Raw genomic sequence first — 20,443 nt, forward strand, 5'->3', positions numbered from 1 at the left:
ACTAATTGTTTTTGTTTAAAAGATAAGCTATTTTTCATAGGAAATATGTTATTTATGTTAACATGTAATGAGTTTAATAAAATATTAAATGCAATGGATTAATAAATGCCTTAAATTTCTGTTTTAATTAATACATCCAATATCAATAGGAATACATAAACTCAAGTTTTGGGGGTCTGATTTTAAGAGTGTTAAATGCTCTTAAGACCAAATGTTTGAGAATTGCTGCCTTAGGCATAAGCTTAGTCTAAGTGTGAAGACACATGAAATAGAGAAAATACTCAGCTGCTTTCATTTGTTCATTCATTTGTTCATTCATTCATTAACTAATTTATTAATTCACTCATGATTATGTGCCTGCCAAGGATCAAGGCATTGGGAATATACAAGTCAACAAAACAGCAAAATGCTATGCCCTCCTGGAGCTTAAATTTTAGTGGAGTGAGATAGGCAATAAAGACACAAGTAAATATATATATATCATACTACAGAGTCATAAGTGCTCTGGAGAAAAATAAGCAGGGAAAGGGATTGGAGACAGCCTCAGACAAGTAGTACATTTAAATACACTGGTCAGGAAAAGAAGGCCTCACTGGGGAGACATTTGGGTAAGATTTGCAAATGGAGAGGGAGGAGGCAAGGAAAGAACCTTCCAGGTAGAAGGAGCAGTGAATGCAAGGCCTGATATATTTGAGGTCCCACAGAGTGGGACCACTGTGCCTGGAGTGCAGTGTGGAAAGGAAAGAGTAATAAGGGAGACAGGAGGTCGTGAAGGAACCAGATTTGCAGGACATGACTTGAGCTTTAACAAACATGGTATGGGAAGATTTTGGAGGGTTTGGACAGAATAGTAATGTGATCTGCTTGCTTTTAACAAGGTCAGTCTAGCTGCAGGGTTGGAAATAGATAAAGGGGGTAAGAGCAGAGAGAAGAGGCCAATTCAGTGTTCTGCAAGCCCTGGCAGGAGATGACGTGGCTAGGAAAGAAACAGCATCAATGGAAGCTGTGAGAGTTGTTGGATTCCAGGTGTATTTTTGAAGAAATAGCTGGAATATATTTGAAGAAAGCAAGCGAGGAAGTCAAGGGTGACTCTAAGGTTTTGCCTAGAGCCATCAGAGTTGTCCTTTATTAAAAGGCAAAATCTGCGGTTGAACCAGGTTTAGATAAACCAAGGGCTTCAGACGAAAGTGTCCTGGGAATTCACAGGAGACAGCAGGATGTTCAAAGTAGCGGAGGAGGAGTGGTGAGGGCTTGGCGGGCCCAGCAATGCTGGGTCTGAAGGAAGGGAGGGTTCCAGGGGTGTGGGGAGACGCAGGAGATGGGGAGTAGGCAGGCTCTCCTAAGATACACAGGACAGGATGGCTGGTGGTTTCTGCAGCTCGGGCAGTTGGGGGAGTTCAAGGCTGACATTTTCTCAGCTATAAATTCGCTCCAGTCCTGTTCTGTTTTCCACATCTTCACTCATTCTTTCCTCACATCAGCCCTTTGTGAGAGCAGCTGTAGACTCCATCTTACAGGTGAGGCCCTCCCTGGCTGCCCCATCTAAACCAATCGTCTCTGCCACCCGATCCTCTGCTTCCTTGCCTTGTTTTTCTTCAGAGCACTTCAGTGTTTACTTGACATTATGTGATTCATCTGGCTGTTTATTTTTTCTGCCCGTCTCCTCCAGTAAAGGGCAAGGGCTCTGTTTTATTCGCTGCTCTGTCTAGATTCCCTGTATCTAGAAGAGCACCTGGCACAGGGTGGATGGTCAATACATATTTATCAATTGAAGAAATGACTTTGGGTTGAAAATAATAAAAGGTATGAAAAAGCTTTACATAGTTAAACAAAATTTCTAGAGCTAAACCATTTTCAAATTGTGCTCAGAATCTTCAAAAAATTTGTATTTAGTATGTTTCATTTATTTAAGAAGAATGAAAAATCTAATTAAAAACCTAAAAAACTGATTTATGTTCAGTATAAGCAATTTTTTTGGTATATATAATAAAAAATATTATTCTCTGTATTTAAATTTATTGAATCTTGATTATTTTGGCATATTTTCCAAATTACCCAGGTAAAATAGGGTTTGTTTTGTTTTATTTTTTCATTTTTTCCCCTACATTAAATAGAAAGCAAATCAAGGTTTGGGCAGTTATGTTCTACACGCATAACTTATCTGATTCATATATTTTTAGGGTGAGGTAACGTTTGCCTTGGGAAAATTATCCAGATATTTTCCAAATTTTTCCAGGGTACCTTTGACAGGTCTATTTTATGCTCATTGAAATGTATTTCAGATTTAATTGGAGGAGCTATCATTTGCTGAGGACCTTCTATGTACCAAGCACTGTACCAGGTACTTTGCAGAGGCTGTTTTACTTCTTTTGAAAACAGTCATATTGGTTTCATAAAAAATCAGGTAAGTAAAATATGACCAGTATGACCAGTAAAATATTCAGTCAATACTAAAAATGAAAACATAAAAACTATCTCAAATCTATCTACTTTTCAAAACTAGTCTATGAAAAATATTCTTAGCCCATTTTACAGATGAAGCTAGAGAGGATACCAAGGTCCTCCAGCTAGAAGTGACGAGTTCTGTTGGAACCCAGGTGACTCGGACAGGAAGATCCAGACTTCACCACTACTGCCTGATAACACTCTCCATGACTGCGTTGTACTTACTTGGTAGAGGTACGGGTTTTTGATGGACTTGCCTGAAAAAAAAGAATTTCAGGTTAATTAGAGGGCAGAGCACAAGATGAGTAAGTTTGACTTTCTGTTTTCAGTGAAGATTCTGTGAACAGGAACCTCACAAAGGAATCAACAGCAATGGCCAGTAAACTAGATCTAAAGGTAGTAGAGGCACCAAACCCCTCAAAATAAGAAAAATGGTTCCCTTTCCTTTTGAAAAAGGAGGAGCCTTGACTAAGGTGTGACATTTTAGTTAAGTCCAATAGTTAACCTGAATATTAGGTCTCTGAGATTCTAAGCCATTCTTTTAAAGTTGTTACCTACTTAAAAACTTAACACCCTTGCAAATTTAATTGCAAAGCAATGGAATACCAGATCTTTACCAAGCACCACAAGCCAATGTCACTGTGTGGTGTGACAATGCAGGCATAATGCCTGCAGCAACAAGAGGAAACTAGTTTTCAAAGGGAAGGATTCTTACTTCTGGGCAAGAGGAAACACTGGTGACTGCACAGCTTCTTGTCTGTGACTAGATCCTCGGTGGCGTTCAGCAGGTATAGGTTTTTCTGTATCAAGAGAATTCTCATATTAGAAATAGAGTGAAATGTCTGTCCCCATGCCAAAACCTAGCAATATCAACCAAGGAGCACTGGATTTAGATGGATGTCTTCCTATGAACATATGTCTCCCTAGGATGTCATCTATTTGTACACCTGTTGGTCTGGTGATATGTTTGTGCTATTTGGACCAGCACCCCCACCCCCAGTGTCACAGGCACACTCTACTGCCTCTGCTTTCATCTCTGGGCAAGGCACATGGTGGGGACTGAGCCCATGGGATCTGGACCTTTAGGTGTGTGCATGCAGGTAGGAGCCAGAACAGGAGCAGGTTTTAGCCACCCACCTCCTGCTTTCTATGTGGCCTTCCCACAGGTGTTACCACACCCTGGGTGTGTGTGTGTCTTCATTAGTCATAAGACATGACTCTAAGAAATTTCTTAGTGATAAGTGACAAGATATGACATTTTGTGAATGATCTACTCTTTTTGAAAAATTAATTGAGCAAAGTCAAGGTTATTCTATAACAATGTTAACCTCTCTTGCATCACTGTGTTTTCCTGAGGGGGAGAGGAAGAGGAGTTATAACAAATACTCAGGGAAGTGGGCACAGCCTGCAATGTAAGAATTTATGTTGAAGCCCATCATGAACTTTACTCCTGAACCATTAATAGGTGTGATTATAAATTATTTAATGCTTTATCCTCCCTCAAATTTGGTCTAGAGTGTGTTAAAATCTGGGTATGTCCCTGGTGTATCTCTTGCATGGAAAAATGGTTGAGAGTTGCTAATCTCCTGTTACAGGAACCCATAGGAGTAAAAGTAACTCAAGTAAAAGTAAAGGAACTCAAAGACTCAAATGGTAAGACAGACTTCAGGGCTATTTGCGGTGCACTGAAATTCAGAAGCCCTGAACCTCTAAAGATCATGCTTCAAGCTTGTGGCAAGTTACTTCGAGCTGCCATGGGAGAGGTTTCATTCACAGCTTAACAACTTGGTAGTTTCAGGAGGAGGAACAATGAGCATGTTAGGTCCCCATAACTGACTAGCTTTGACCACATCTTCTTGGCCTTGTCATTCTGGAGGCTTCCTTTGTAGGTGGGAGGAGGCTGCTCCCCATTTTGGGTTTAGATGGCATGCCACACTTCTGCACTGGGAGTCCTTGGGGAATGAGGACATCTGAGCCACACAGACCACCCCATGAGCCCCTTCTTGGCTGGTTTTCAGAGGCTCCTGAAGCCATGAAATTTGCACAGGGTTGTACTAACTTCCTGCAGAGGCCCACACTGTGGCTCCACTGTCACTCCAAGCTCCCTGCTCAGCAGGCCTGAGGACAGCAAGGAATGGAAGACCAGCAGGGCAGACGCCTCAAAGGAAAGGCAGAAGAAAGTAAGACAACAGTAAGGGAGTGATACTCAGAAATAGCCCTGGGGGAGAAAGATGCGGGAACCGATGTAAAAAACATTGAAGGAGTTAATGATTGGAGCAAGTAAAGCAGACAGGTGTGTTGTAATGGACATTCAGAAAATGTCCACCATCCATCATCAAAGAAACCAGAACACTTTAAGTAGATCTGCCTGTATTAACTCAGGAAATGAGGAAACAATCACTAAGTTTTTAGCATTAGGTATCTTCAAGTGTGGAATCAGATAGGTACAGAAGTTTAACTTTTACATGGTACTTTAAGTGTTGAGATTATGGATGGTTCTTACTGTTTTCTGTCCCCCCACCCCCTCCAGGATTTTTCAAATACAAATATTTTAAAAATTGGAATGTTCTAATAAAAAGTGGATGTAAGGTTTTAGGGTTATGATAAAACACAGGAAGGAAGGCACTTGAAAATACACTAAGACAGACATTGGAACTCTGAAAATATTATTTTGAAAACTTAGCAAAAGAACTAGTTCAAATAAACAAGGTTTTAAAAGTTTCGTTCCTGAACTAAACAATTAGTCTAAGATGCATGAATGGCTCTGAATTAGTCTTCATACCAATGGAAGGCCATGGCACTGTTTCTGGCAAGGAACACCTGTCTGCAAACAGACAGGTCTGGGGTGTGCAGACTGTAACCCCCTCCAAAGATGCTGCCCAGGCAAGCTCAGGTACTGACCAGCTTTGCTACTCACTACTCACTGCAATGGGAAATCCATTTTGTTTAGAAAATTGAGTTTCATATTTGTGATTAGCTTATAAATAATGAAAGAATTTAGAAAGACATTTACATACAAATCCTTAATTAAAAGTAGAGGACATGCTCCTCCTTTAAAATAATAGAGATTTACCTTCACAAACACTTGAGGCATTCTGTTGAGAGGCAAGTGGCATCTATTAAAAAAAAGAAGCAAAGATATTCAATGTGGAAATAAAAGTCAAAGCAATATCATTAAAATAAATATTTTGGGAGAACATTTCTCTGATGCATAGTTATTCTTTCAATCACAAGAACAACAATTAAAAACATGTGGTCTCCAGTATGACCTTTACTTTAAGTGACAACTGATTGGATGTGTCTCATAGAAGGAGCAATGTCCCTTTGGTGTTGAGACTTCCCTGCTCTGTCTGTAGGGCTGATGGATACCATCACCCCCAGCAATTTCCAGGCAGTAGCACTTGCACAGTAGGAGCCTGACATGGCTTTCATCTCAGGGCCCCACTGTCTCAGGATTTGCTGGGTGATTATAAATGTCAGTCTGCAGAGTAGATACCAGGTCAAGGTGGGCTTCCTTGAATAGTGTGCTGGTCCAGGTTTCCTTTGTTCTGGCCAGAATCTGAGTTTAGCCAGGCCTATGTGTGCCTGATACACAATTGCCAGGTTCCCAGCCACAGGGTTGGGAAGTGGACACAGGGGATCCTGGAGGGGAAGGCAGATGTCTTGGGAGGCAGAGATCTGGGCCCCTGATCTGCCGCTGCCTCTCAGGGAAGCTGCCAGGGTCTAATGAGGATGAACTCCTCCCAGGAAGCATTTTCTCAGACTATCTGAGGACTCTAGGTTTTTCTTGGACTGTCCGGGCAACAACTTCAGTTGCTAAGATTGCCGCGTTCACCTGCGCTAGAAGCACAGTCAACGTATATAAGTGGATAAGAATCAATGCTGTGGGAAAAGAAAGTGTGTTTAACGGCAAAATTAACTTACTGTCTTCAGTGGTGTAGCTGGCTTTCTCCTGGGGAATAAAAAAGATTGGCTTTGTTAAAACACAAAAAGATAAAGTAGAGCCATCTGCTTATCATTTTAGTCTCAAATTTAAACTAGAGCTATGAAAGTGATAGGAGTGTGTAGAAAGACTATCCTGGAAGGGTGGAGAGGGAGGAAGTGGGGTTTAGTTGTGACCCACCCCCCCACCTCAGACAGAGTCCACCAGCAGATGGCAAAGGGGTTCACTGGGGATAAACAAAGTGCCAGTTGCCAGGGAGCTGGCATAACTGAGCTCTTGTTTCAGTTTCGCTATTAATTACTCTGTGACATCAGGCCTCTTTCTCTCTGCTGTGAGGCTAGTTGGAGTTTCAGTTTCCTCGTCTGTAAAATGAGGACCAGAATCAGTATGTTCCATGTGTATACAGAGCCCTCCCTCCTCCAACAGCACCCTGGGCGGCTGCCTGGAGATAAAGACGGGAGGTATGTGGGTGGTCATGCAGGTGAGGTTGCAGCGGGTACTTCCTCATGCCAGCTTCCGTCTGCTCTTAGGGGTCTATCTCTTCTAGACTTCAGCCAAGGATTTTATTCCATGGAGAGAAAGCCAAGACCAACACGAGTTTGAAAATCACTGTGACTTGTGGTCTTGAAGGTGCTTGCCTGAGCTGAGAATGTTAATTCTGGTTTGTTTTACTTCCAGTAGAGATTGGAATCTAGTATTTCTAAGGTTTAATGCTTCTCTGCTGTGTTTATTTTACATATGGTCTGTCTCTCTTGCTTTGTTTCTGGCTGAGCGTTGGAAGCATGGGGGAAGAATACTAGCAATTCCCAAGTGCCTCTATGATGCCTGGCACAGAATTAGGTTCTTTACATGTTATTTAAACTTCACAGTAATGTTTTTCAATTGATATTATTACTACATGTTAGAGGTTAAAACACAAGGCTCAAAAAAATTCAGTAACTTGTCCAAAGTGGGAAATGTGCAGAGTTTTGGTTAACAAACACCCTAAAATTAATTGTTTTGCTTTCCCCAGAGATAGAATGCAGGCCGGCTGAGACATATTTTAATGCGCCTTTACAACAGCCTGTGGAGTCAATGTAAAGTTGTGGCATTATGTACCACTGTAACATTAGCACATTACAATCCTCACCTGACAGTTTACAAAAACGCTTGTGGTTCAATAAGAAGTGATTTTCTTACCTCACTTTTCAAAGGAACCTGGGCAGTGTTGTTTTAGTTGAACACCCCTGGGAATGCTGTGTGAACTACATGTTTGTTTAGAGAGCATTAAGAACTTGACAGAGAAGATGAGCAGAAAGTAAAGATGAAACCTCCATGTGGGCCTCAAGATTATTTCGGTGCTAGAGCTTCTGCCTTGTGGAACATTGAAAGTCAAACAACTCAAGATTTAACTAAAAGTTTATGGGAGGACAGACTAGTAATTTCTTGTTTCAGTAGAGGCACCCCTAGTACAACTTGAAGGGTGCTGTGGGGGTGGAGGAGAACAACAGGGCAATAGGGTTGCAGGAACACATCTATTGTAATGTGAAGTGCACCTGCGTCTGAACTTGGGCAGGTGTGCTCTTCTGTATGGAAACAGGAAAGACACCCTCCCTCCGATTCTCAGGCAAGACTCTTTTATGGTTCCTGGCAAGTCCTGCTCAGAGCAGTGGTGGAGAATGTCCACTCCAGTCTCCGAGCTGCTTCTCAGGTACTCACCCGGCCCTGGGCAGTGGGGATGGCGCAGCAGGTAAAGATGATTTACAGTCCCAGGCCCCGCTGTTTCGACCTATACAAACGTATACACAGGTTAGTTTCCAAATCCTGAATCTGGGGCTGATGGTCACGGTGAGGCTGGCCTTTTTGACAGGGTTAGAAATACATGGACTTTTTTTTTTTGTTACTTTCAGTTAAGCATATACAGATATAGCTACATTGAAGCTATTGGGGCAAACCTGTAGGTGAAGATGATGAAACATTTTTAAAAATGTCTGCAATGGGCTCAGAACTAGGATGTGAATTAGGGACTTCATCATAGATACAGAGAACAGACTGATGGTTGCCAGAGGGAAGGGAGGTTGAGAGACTAGGTGAAAAAGGTGAAGGGATTGAGAAGTACCAATTGGTAGTTACAAAATAGTCATGAGGATGTAAAGTACAGTATAAGGAACGTAGTCAATGATAGTAACATTTCTAAATGACCTTCTCCTTTCTCCATGGGACCAACCCAGAGCCCCTAATTCTGTGGGCTCAGTGAGAGCCACACGAGCATTCCTAGGGGAAAGAGCCAAGAGTTCACACTGGCAGATACGTGCATGCCAAAGGTGCCTAGAAATGGAGGCACAGACCAACCACTCCTGATAGACACCTGTTGACATTGCTCATTCATAGTCACACAAACACCAGTACTCCCACCTAACTTCACATTCAAAGGTACTCATTCATTCATTTCTGAGTTCTGAGGGCCTTTGCCCATTGCACAAACAGGCAAATTGTGACAAGTGGCAAGCTACTGTCCTGATCTCATTTCTGAGGTCACAGAAGGGACCCAGAGGGCCTTGTCCACTGCACCTAATTTTCCCTCCCCTTCCCTGAAGATAGAAGCCAGTCAATCACTGTCAGGGAAAAAGATAAGAGACACACAGCTTCACCACTGAGATAGAGAGCAAGCCTGGAGGGGGAGAGGCTGGAAGCTAAGCCAGCTCCCCTCAGCACATCCTGGCTGCCTCCTCTCAGGCTCCTGGCCACCTGCATGGACATTACTGCTCAGTGAGACAAAGCCTATTTATTGAGCTAAATTGAACTGAATAAATACTTTATTAAGAACCTATGTTTATAAGTCCGCAATTCCTAATGGACTTAAAGAGGATACTCTGTAAATGTTGGTCGGACCTGCCCCCAGCATATACTATTTTAATTTGTGAGATAAAGCACACATAAGCAAGCACTGAAGTAAATATCAACTACCAAGAATTATTGAGGACATGGTGTCTCTAAAGCACTGTGTTAGGGACTGTGGGAGAGGGGAGGAAGTGGAGACAGGCCTCTGCCCTCTCAGAATGCATAACAGGGGAAAACGTGTACCTCATGCCACCTCACCTGACAGGACCAGCTATTCCAAATAAAACAAAAAAAGGCCTCAAAAAGTATTAAAAATATGGGGTGGGGTTCTTCTGGCCAAGATGGAGGCATAGACTTTGCCTCCTCGCACAACCAAAAGAAGGGCAAAAACAAATTTAAAAACAAAAAATAACCAGAACTGTGAGAAAATAGAACTGTATGGAAGTCCAACAACCAAGGCATTAGAGAAGAAACATTCATCCAGACTGGTAGGAGGGGTGGAGATGGGCAGCAGGTGGGGAGAGGACTCACAGCAAGGCTGCAGCTAAATGTGGGACTGAGTGGTCCCAAGTTTGCATGCAGGAATACTGGGAGGAACAACTGGGGAGTGAGACGGACCATGCAACCCAGGGTTCCAGTATGGGGAAGTAAAGCATCAAAACTTCTGACTGAAAACACCTGTGAGGGTTGCGGTGGTGGGAGGAACTCCCAGCCTCACAGGAAAGTTTGTTGGAGAGACCCACAGGTTCCTAGAATGTACACAAACCTTCCCACCCAGGAATCAGCACCAGAAGGGCCCAATTTACTTATGGGCAGTGTGGGAAGTGACTGAAAGCCAGCTGAGAGCTGAGCAAGTGGCATTGTTCTCATTCAGACCCCTCCCCCACATACAGCACCACAATACAGCAATATGGGTTGCCCTGCCCTGGCAAATACCTAAGGCTCTTACAACATAACAGGCATGCTGAGACAAAAAAATATGGCCCAAATGAAAGAATAGATCAAAGCTCCAGAAAAAATACAACTAAACAATGAAGAGATAGCCAACCTATCAGATGCACAGTTCAAAACACGGGTAGTCCGGATGCTCACAGAAATGGTTGAGTATGGTTGCAAAATGGAGGAAAAAGTGAAGGCTATGGAAAGTGAAAGAAAGGAAAATGTACAGGGAACCAACAGTGACAGGAAGGAAACTGGGACTCAAATCAATGGTTTTGACCAGAAGGAAGAAATAAACATTCAACTGGAACAGAATGAAGAAACAAGAGTTAAAAAAAAAATGAGGAAAGGCTTAGGAACCTCCAGGACATCTTTAAACATTCCAACATCTGAATCATAGGGGGCCAGAAGGAGAAGAGGAAGAGCAGGAAATTGAAAACTTATTCCAAAAATTAATGAAGGAGAACTTCCCACATCTGGCAAAGGAAATAGACTTCTAGGAAGTTCAGGAAGCTCAGAGAGTCCCAAAGAAGTCAGACCCAAGGAAGCACACACTAAGGCACATCATAATTACATTACCCAAGATTAAAGATAAGGAGAGAATCTTAGAACCAGCAAGAGAAAAGGAGACAGATACCTACAAAGGAGTTCCCACAAGGCTGGGAAATCAGCTGATTTCTCAAAAGAAAACTTACAGGCCAGAAAGGGCTGGAAAGAATTATTCCAAGTCATGAAAGGCAATGTCCTGCATCCAAGATTGCTCTATCCAACAAAGCTTTCATTTAGAATGGAAGGGCAGATAAAGTACTTCCTAGATAAGGTCAAGTTAAAGGAGTTCCTGATCACCAAGCCCTTACTATATGAAATATTAAAGTGACTTAAGAAAAAGAAGATGATAAAAAATATGAACAGTAGAATGACAACAAACTCACAACTATCAACAACCGAACCTAAAAAAATAAAAAACAAACTAAGCAAACAACTAGAACAGGAACAGAATCACAGAAATGGAGATCATATGGAGGGTTATCAGTGCAGAGTGGGGGGCAGGAGAATGGGGGGGAAGGTACAGGGAATAAGAAGCATAAATGGTAGGTACAAAATAGACAGGGGATGTTAAGAATAGTATGAGAAATGAAGAAGCCAAAGAACTTATATGTATGACCCATGGACATGAACTAAGGTGGGGGAATGATGATGGGAGGGGGATACAGGGTAAAAGGGAATAAAGGGTAGAAAAGAAATGGGACAACTGTAATAGCATAATCAACAAAATATATTTAAAAATATGTGGCAGGGGTGTGGTAGGGTGAAAATGGAGACAACTGTACTTGAACAACAATAAAAATTAAAATTAAAAAAATTAAAATTAAAATTAAAATGAGAGAAAATAAAATTAAGCATTCAAAAAAGAAATATAGCAATAAAAATGAACCTGCATAGTTCCTGTTTTCTGAAAAAAGTATTAAAAAGAAGAGATCTTAAAGTTTCTTCTCCTGTATTTTACCAGAAAGGCCCTCAGGCTTTCCCTCAGTGTCCATCTGCTTTCTTTCTACACACAAGTCTTTTTTTTCTGTCTTTTTTTTCAATTACAGTTTACATTCGATATTATTCTGTATTAGTTTCAGATGCACAGCACAATGGCTAGACAGTCATGCACCCTACAGAGTGGTCCCTGCAATATTTCACACACCCACCTGGCCCTATGCATAGCCATTATGGTAATATTGACCATATTTCCCATGCTGCAATCTACTCCCAATCCCTTCCAGACACACAACTCTTACATTGGGGCCATTTACATAAGCACTCAGTGGCACAGAGTGGGTGGTATTGATTCCATGAACCCTCTTCCCCAGCACCCTGTAAAAAAATGCCCCCTCCCAGGAAACTCCTACCTACGTGTCACAAGACCTAGATGTGATTCTTAAAAACATTTTGAAAAAGAAACTACAGTTGGAATTTGTAACATTTCATGTGACAATAAACTGAAATGTCATCTGAGTATGTAGTATGAGTCCTACTATGGTTTATTACCTACTGTACCAAATTGATACTGTTCTTCCAACTAAGAAATAGTTTGGGTATAATTTGAGTAAATTCTTCATACCTGAGATTGACCCTAAAAATACACTTGGCTGCTCATAGATTTTAATGAAGATTTCAAGGAAGAGGAACAATAAACCTTATCTGAAAAATAAGGAAGTGTGAAAAAGGTCTAAGTTAGAATTTCCTCCCAGGGGGTTTTCCCTTTTCTTAAATGCTAAGGGCTCGTTTGGCCTGAGTTCATTATCATTGTCACATCTACTGCCTGGCTGTTCTGCTGAGGTTCCCTTTCCTTCATATCTCCAAACAGTCTGCCAACGTCTTCCTTCCCCCTTCCCTCCTTATAAATAACTTCTCCAATCAGATCCGAGGGCATGCTCATTCTCCTCTGCTGGTGGGGGAAAACAGAGGTGGTGAAAAACCTGTGGTCTTGCATCAGGAAGACAAGGTTCTAGTTATTTCTCTGCCAGAAAATTGGCTGAGTGATCCCTTACAAGCCACCGTGTCTCAGTTTCCCCCTCTGTGAAAGGGGGACACCACCATTTACCTTACCTGACTCAGAGTTACTGTGGTAAGATAACAGAGCAACTTAAAAAATGTAAAATATTAGCTAAATATAAAGTAGTATTGTTGGAAAGGGATTAAAAGTATTTGAGGTTTAAAAACATTATGCTAAGTAAAAGGAGCCAGATGGGAAAGACTACATGTTATATAACTTCATCTATATGAAATATCCAGAAAAGGCAAATCTATAGCGACAGAAAGCAGACTGGTGATTGTCTGGGGCTGGGGGTGGGAACAGCACTGACCACAAATGAGCATAAGGAATCTTTCAGAGTTGAGGTGGGCATGGAAAAGTTCTAAAACTGGACTGCAGTGATGGTTACAAAACCCTGTAAATGTAATAATTTACAAAAATCATTGAATTGCACATGAAAAAGGAGTGAAAAATTATAACTCATAAAGGAACTCAGTAAATATGATTATTGCTCTTTTTGTTTTAGCATCTTGTTATTGATCACCCCAGTACCTGAGCTCTGTACCAGGTACTTTAAATGCACCATCTCTAAGCCTCACTGAATACCAGCTGGAGCCAAGTGAGTCTCAGAGAGCTTAAGTGGCAGGGCTGGGGTTGAAAACCACGGCCATTTGAGTTTAAAGCCCAGATAGGCACTTTCTTCCCCAGGCAGCACCTCATACTGTTACTTTGGGACATGATTTGGCATGCAGATTCACTTGCTGTTTCTCCCTCATTTGGGGAAAGATTAGTGAAACAGTGGTCTGCTTTTGTGGATGCACATGGGAGGATGGAGAGTGACTCTTCCATTTCACAGGCCAGTGACCCTTTCTGCTGCTCCGGGTCTGGGTGGGACTACCTGGTACCCTCCTTACTGTCAGGATCCTTTCCTTCCGACAAAGCCACACTCTTGGTTGGAATACTCCAAGGGAGAACTTGGGAACTCGATAGAGGGAAACGTGTCCAACGATATGATAAAAGTGAAAACTTAGCTTTCTTTTGATTGTGTTGATAAAAAAAATTATGTTAACACTTGATAGAACAGTGTAGGCTTTGTACAAGCTGGTGCTTGCCAAAGCTTCTCAACTAAGAAAACACTTTATCCTTAGTTTTTCCATCTACCACATATATCTTATGCATCATTCTCTTTTTCAGTTTTACATACAATGTAGGTAAGTTTCCTTAATTCTTAATGATTCCATGTTTGCATTCTAAGCCCTTGGGATTTAATGTCATCTAGCTGTTATAGACACCTTACTGTCATTGGGGGCTTGCATACCATCTGAAGCAGCTCTTACTCTCAGGGGCTGCACTGATTCTTACAAAATAAAGGCATTTAATTTAACAGCTTCAGAACGACTTGGGTTATATGTAAAATTCAACTTGCATATTAGCAGGGAACTGTGAATTCCAAAACTCCTTCCCTATTTTAGGAAATAAGAACATAGAATATTTTTACAATGCTGTTTACTTAAAGGAAGTTCTGAAATACAATCTCTGTCTACCCTCTTCTGACAAAAGCTACAAATCAGCCAGAGCTTGCACTATCTTCTAAATGCTCATTGAGAGATAAATCACAATGCGCTTGAATCTTGCAGTTGGTCTAAGGCAGTGGTTCTTTGCCCCTGTGGACATTTGGCAATGTCTGAAGACATCTTGGCTTGTCATTACTGGAGAAGGGTGCTACTGGCATCTAGTGGGCAGAGGCCAGGGGTACTGCTAAACATCCTGCCATGCACAGGACAGCCCCCATGGCAAAGACTTTTCTAGCCCCAAATGCCAACAGTGGTGAGGCTGAGAAACCCTGACTTCGAGTAAAGCTTCACACAAAACAGAAGAAGCACAGTTGTTTCCTGAGATGTGTACAGGGTGCTCTGCCAGACTGTTCATGAATTTAGGCAGGTTAAACTAGGGATTTGGAGTAAGAACAGTATGTGAAAAAGAGCTATAATTTTAGGAGTGTGATTCCTATGTATTTACTCATTTAATTCTCACAGTATCCCTAAGCATAAGTGGCATTTTCTCCTTCATGTTTCAGAGGTGGACTCTAGGAAATGGAGAGATTATTTGGCTTCTTAGAAGTCTGGTACCTTGCAAGTGTCAGCCAGAACCTGAGCCCTCTGGCTTTGGAGTCCGTGCCCAGTCCTGTTACAGGGCTTCTCAGTCCGGAACACAAAGGGGGAGGAGAAGCTGCCCCTGCACCTAATTCTCTACATAATCCTCCATGAGCACCTAATAGCCATCAAAGAGCCAAAAGTAACGTTTACCAGAGGCAAGCTACGTGGTATGTCACCAAACTGAAACCTTAGCCCTTTCATGACGTCTGTGAGGGCACTATCTGAGGCTTTTAACATATAACAGAGGGTTATTCAGGGACACATGCTAGCAGTCTAATCATTCAAATTATCTTACTTCCTTTCCCCTCCTGTACTTTCTCCTCCTGTCTGTATCCACCAATCATATAATCAGGACATTGTTTTCTTGTTCAGGTTTGGTTTCTTTATCTGATGCCTCTAGTAAATAGAGCTATATAGTTATACTTGATTAATAGAAAATGAGGGGATAATAAATCCACTGGGATAATGCCCTCATGATGGTGCCATGTGATTCTTTAACTACAGCCAGCGTTGGGGGCCCAGACACTCTCTCTACCAGCTGGCCCATCTACCATTTCAGTGCCTACTCTGAGCCAGTCCTGTCTGGGCCCTGGAAACACAGCTGTGAGACAGATACCGAGAGTCTTATAGGGGAGAGAGAGAGAACTCAGGAGGGACTAGGGGATAAAGATGGAGTGTGGGGAACTAAAGGAGTGCAGACCAAGGGGATTCAGTGCAAAAACAGGGCCAAGAAAGGCCTCCTGAACAAGTGACATTTAAGACAATGTCTTCAATGAACTTGTAGCCTAGTTAGGGAGATCAGAGTCAGACACGCAGTGATTAGAGAACAGGGATGGGATTAAGTGTAAGTGGGATGAGACAGCACAGGAAAGCTCTCTCAGGGCTACAGAAACCATAGGACGCTTCCAGGAGGGGGAGACCTCAAGCTGGGCCTTGAAGGATGGGTAGGGTTTGATGACATAAAAGCAAGAACACAAAGACCAGAAGGTAGAACTCATGAAATACAGAATGATTGGAATATGGGATGTGTTTTAGGAAGAATAGCACTGATTTGGTAAGGGTATTTGAAGATGCAAACACTAGAGACTATTAAACTCTTCTTCTAAAGGAGAGTGTAGGCCTCCATTTATCTATGTCAACTAAAGGTCTTCTGTTCCAGCGATAACAGCCTTCTCCTGTGCGAGGAGTCTCCGTTTCAGCTGGGACCAAAGCAATCATGATGTACTGATGTTAGGTTGGTGGGTTGACATTTGCTCTCAGAAGTCAAATGAGCTGATGGTTCTGACTGTTACTCCACAAATATAAAGAACCCTTGGGTTCCAAGGGAGAGGATAAATAGGACAAGAACTTGTGATGGGGTGAACAATTGCACAAGCAATGGAAGTAGGAAGAGGAAAAAAATACTGTTCTTTCATATTTTCTCAAGGACCATTGCCCTGGAAGCAGAGCTCTGTCTCCCAGTCGTTTGTCTTCAGCCTTCAGCTCTGGGAAAGCAAGAGAGAGAGAGAGAGAGAGTGGGGGGGAGGAGAGAGAGAGAGAGAGATACGGATGGAGGGGAGAGGGAGAAGCAGGGAGGGCTAGAAGGAGGCTCCTGAACCTCTCTGTACTGTAATGGGGGCGTGTGGGTACCACTTGGCTTCACTGGCCTCAGTTTTGGTATTGCCAAACTGTATAGGCACCACTGGGAGTTCAGGTTTGGGTAATGGAGGCATGGTAAAAACTAACTTCGTAATGGGATGAAACCAGCAACACATGGAAGCATTGAGAAGCTTAGGCTAGTGACCGAGAAGAGAGCCTAGAGGCAAAGTCATGACCAGTGACACTCACAGGCAGAAGGTGTGAGAAGATGAAGCAAAGAAAGCCTGGACTAGGGTTGTGGCAACCAAAATAGTAGAGAAAATTCAGGAAAAACCAATAGCAGCCTTTGGAAAGAACATAGGCATTCTGAGACATGGAGCCTGGAGGCTGGCATGCAAAGTGGAACAGGGATGCCCAAAGGGTAGGGAGGTGATGGAGGCAGTAAGAATGTCCAGTGTCCAGGAGGGAAAGCAGGTCAGGGCTGGACAGCAGAGTGTAATCACCGTAGACAAGAGAAGTAAAGCCAGAAGAATGGATGAACCCTAAAGAAGTGAAAATGGTCCTCTTTACTGAGCACCTACTGTGTGCCAGACATTGCACCAAGGGTTTTGCATTCACAGTTTCAGAATTCTCCTGTCGTAGTACACTCTCCCACATACAGGTGAGAAAATCTGATGCTTGCGGAGGTGATGTACAGGCCCAAAGTGGTACAGCTGGTGACTGGGATTCCAACGCGGGTCTGCCTGGCTCAAACCCCAAGCTGTTAACCACCATGATGAAAGATGCACAAAGGGCTGAGGGCTGAATGGTGCAGGCACCCTCAGTTGGGAGAGGAGGAGGAAAAGCCAGCAAAGTACCCAGTGAGGTAGGATGAGAACCAGGGCTTATCTAATAGGGGTCCAAGGTCATGGGGGAGGGAGGGTCCCTTCAACATTGGTGCCACCAGACAGTGAATGAGGATGAGATCTCCTGTTACCATTTATTAAGCAATTTGAAAATGCAAGTCATTATTTCTTACTATGTGATCTCAGTTGTTTATCTTATTTGGAGTAAATTAAAACCGAATCCTCAAATGCAATCATTCTACAATTTTAAAAAGCACCACATCACACATCTACTTTACCTGAAGCTGTCACTGGAGGAAGGGCTGGCTTGGAAGCATTGTTTGGCTTGGTTGATCTATTCACCATGGGAGCTTAAACACACAAATAAACACGCAATGATTCAAGATGCAGTCTACCGAAGGAGGTTCACACGTATGGGAAATACATCATGAACATGATGGATCAGACCAGAGAATTAGCAAAGAATGGGAAACATACTTATTAAACATATAAGCCATTAAAAAGAGTCTCCTCAGAAGAAACACCTTTTGAATGAATATATTCATGATTAAAGGAATAATAAAATATTTTGCGATAGGGGTTTTGCTAAAGTGAATACTGGCTTGGAATTTCCTTGGCCAGACTGGAGGTCTGGGAGATGAAAGAGGTGTTTGTTTGTTTATTTTGGAGATGTGTATTAGACCTAATAGTGGAGGGGTCAAATTAATAGCCCCACCCTCCCTGCCACAAGCGACACATACCATTTCTTTTGTGTTTTGCAGGGTTTGTTTGGGAGGGGATGTTTAACATGCATTTATTTTCATGGTGATGGGTGGCTCAGGAATTCAGGTGGGTCTTGAAGCCATTGGTGGTATTTAGGGGATGAAGGAGAGAGTTGCGACATAATGGCAGAATAAAAACTGAGTACTGCTACTTTCAAGTGGAGTTTGTTCGATGAGTAATGTTACTTGAAGAGGTATCACTACACAGGATTGCATTCTTCATAGTGACTATATCCAGAGTAAACAGGGACTGTTCCACTGAGAGTGTGTGGCACTGGCTTTTCAAGATAACTTGTTTGTAATTGCATCTGTTATTCTGTGAAGGGTTTACAAACAACATGTTTCTGAAATAGCACTAACTTTAAAGAATCAGGACACAGCATATTTTACTATTTCATTTATCTTTCAGTCCTCTGCAGAAATTGTTCCTGGTGCAATATTTGTAAGACCAACCTGGCAGTTAGTGACTGTGAGTATTAGGTTTTATAAGTCCATTCTAGGTGAGCACAGCTAATGATAAGCACTTAGGAGCTTTCATAATTTAACAAAGGAAATGAACCATGGTAGAGGAGAGAGGAAGAAGGTAAAGACTATGAAACACAGAGATGGCTCACTCACTGATGCCTCTGCTCAACCTGTCAAAGTAGGCAAACGCTGTGGCCACAGAGGAGAGAGGACTGGGCACTATCATTTCTGAGCCCCTTAGTGCCTGCTACCAAATAGTCTTGTATGCCTCCATCAACTGGTAGAAATTTTCAGGGGCTTAAGACTACAAACACTTGCCTTTTTCAGATGGGGGTGAACTGCCTTCTGTGGGATGAATATAGTTTTCATCTTCATCTTCTACAGGGACCACATAATCAGCCTAAGAGAAATGCAGGAATGAATGAGAAAACTGCTGTACATTTATAGGTTATTGTAAGGGAAGGAGTGATTTTTAAAAAATAATCTTTACTGAGATCTAACTTGCATGCCATTAAATTTCTCTATGTAAAGTGCATTGTTTAGTATTTTTAGTACAGTTACAGAGTGTAAAACCATCACTGTAATCTAATTTTAAAACATTTTCATCACCCAAAAAAAGAACACTGTACCCAATAGTCACTCCGCATCTACCCTTTCCCATGACCTAGTCACCCAATAATCTACTTTCTGTCTTTAATATTTGTTCATTCTGGACATTGCATGTAAATGGAACATACAATATGTAGTCCTCTGTGACTTCTTTCACTTAGCATAATGATTTCAAGTTTCAATCATGTTGTAGCATATACCACTACTTCATTCCCGTTTGTGGCCAAGTAATATTCCATTGTATGACTGTACCACATTTTATTTATCCATTCATCAGTCGATGGACATTTGGGTTGTTTCCACTTTTTGACCACTATGAATAATGCTGCTATGAATATGCATGTACTAGTTTTTGTGCAGATGAACATTGCTTGTGGGAATGTGCCCAGTGATAGAGTTGCTGCGTCATGTTGTAGCTCCATGTTTACAGTCTGAGGAGCTGCTGAACTGTTTCCCACCAGCAACGTATGGGCTTCCGATTTCTCCACGTGCTCACCACTACTTGTCATCTGTCTTGTTGACGCCAACCATCATCATGGGTATGAAGTAGTATCCAACTGTGGTTTTGATCTGCATTTTCCTGATGGTTAATGATGTTGAACATCTCTTTGTGTGCTTATTGGCCATGTGTACATCTTTTTCGGACAAAAATCTATTCAACTCCTTTACTCATTTTGAATCAGGTTGTTTGTCTTTTTATTATTGGGTTGTAAGAGTTCTTTACATTTTCCCAATATAAATACCTTAACAGATATATAATTTGCAAAAATTGGCTCCCATACTATAGGTAGTCTTTTTACTTTCTTGGTAGTATCATTTTATCTATTTTTCTTCTGTTGTTTGTGCTTTTGGCATCATTGCCTAACCCAGGGACATAGAGATTTATTCCTATGTTTTTCTTGTAAGAGTTTAATAGTTTTAGCTCTTGCATTTAAGTGTAAGTTCCATTTTTAGTTAATTTCTGTATATGGTGTCAGACAGAGGACCACTTTTATTCTTTTGCATGTGGTTATACAGTTATCCTAGCACAATTTGTCTAAAAAACCTATTCTTTCCCCATTGAATTGTTTTGGCAACTTTGCTAATAATCAATTAATTATAAATATAGGGAGGGAGTGATTTTTACATTGATATGAGGTAATCAGATCTCAAAAGTGATTTTACAACCTGCCTTGGTGGGTAACCAAGGTGGGTACTGAGTGAAACATAAACCAAACATTTATTGAGCACTTATTGCCAGGTGTTCATCTGAGTACTTTGTATGTGTTGTGTCACTTAATCATTGTAACAACTTAATAAGGTAGGTACTGCTATCAGCTCTTCCTGCAGATGAGGGGTTTCCTTTATGTATGCCACCA

The 20,443-nt window shown here is 41.8% G+C and overlaps 1 protein-coding gene and 1 long non-coding RNA gene across 4 annotated transcripts in view; one reads left to right on the top strand and one right to left on the bottom strand.

Moving 5' to 3' along the window:
- BLNK (B cell linker) overlaps positions 1-20,443 on the bottom strand; it is a 75,345-nt gene that overhangs the window by 8,862 nt on the left and 46,040 nt on the right. For all 3 annotated transcript variants that reach the window (XM_028513827.2, XM_036027082.1, XM_036027083.1), the window contains exons 7-13: positions 18,795-18,876; positions 17,529-17,600; positions 8,087-8,156; positions 6,370-6,397; positions 5,519-5,561; positions 3,161-3,245; positions 2,671-2,702 (exon numbers count right to left, since the gene is read on the bottom strand). In XM_028513827.2, coding sequence (XP_028369628.1) covers positions 2,671-2,702; positions 3,161-3,245; positions 5,519-5,561; positions 6,370-6,397; positions 8,087-8,156; positions 17,529-17,600; positions 18,795-18,876 — 412 coding nt within the window. The remainder of the gene's footprint in view (positions 1-2,670; positions 2,703-3,160; positions 3,246-5,518; positions 5,562-6,369; positions 6,398-8,086; positions 8,157-17,528; positions 17,601-18,794; positions 18,877-20,443) is intronic.
- On the top strand, positions 3,767-4,671 carry LOC118500879. The gene is made up of 2 exons (XR_004903460.1): positions 3,767-3,857; positions 4,335-4,671. It is a non-coding gene; the product is annotated as an uncharacterized LOC118500879 (long non-coding RNA).

Source organism: Phyllostomus discolor, chromosome 5 (assembly GCF_004126475.2).
Source record: "Phyllostomus discolor isolate MPI-MPIP mPhyDis1 chromosome 5, mPhyDis1.pri.v3, whole genome shotgun sequence".
In the NCBI taxonomy this organism is placed as follows: Eukaryota; Metazoa; Chordata; class Mammalia; order Chiroptera; family Phyllostomidae; genus Phyllostomus; species Phyllostomus discolor.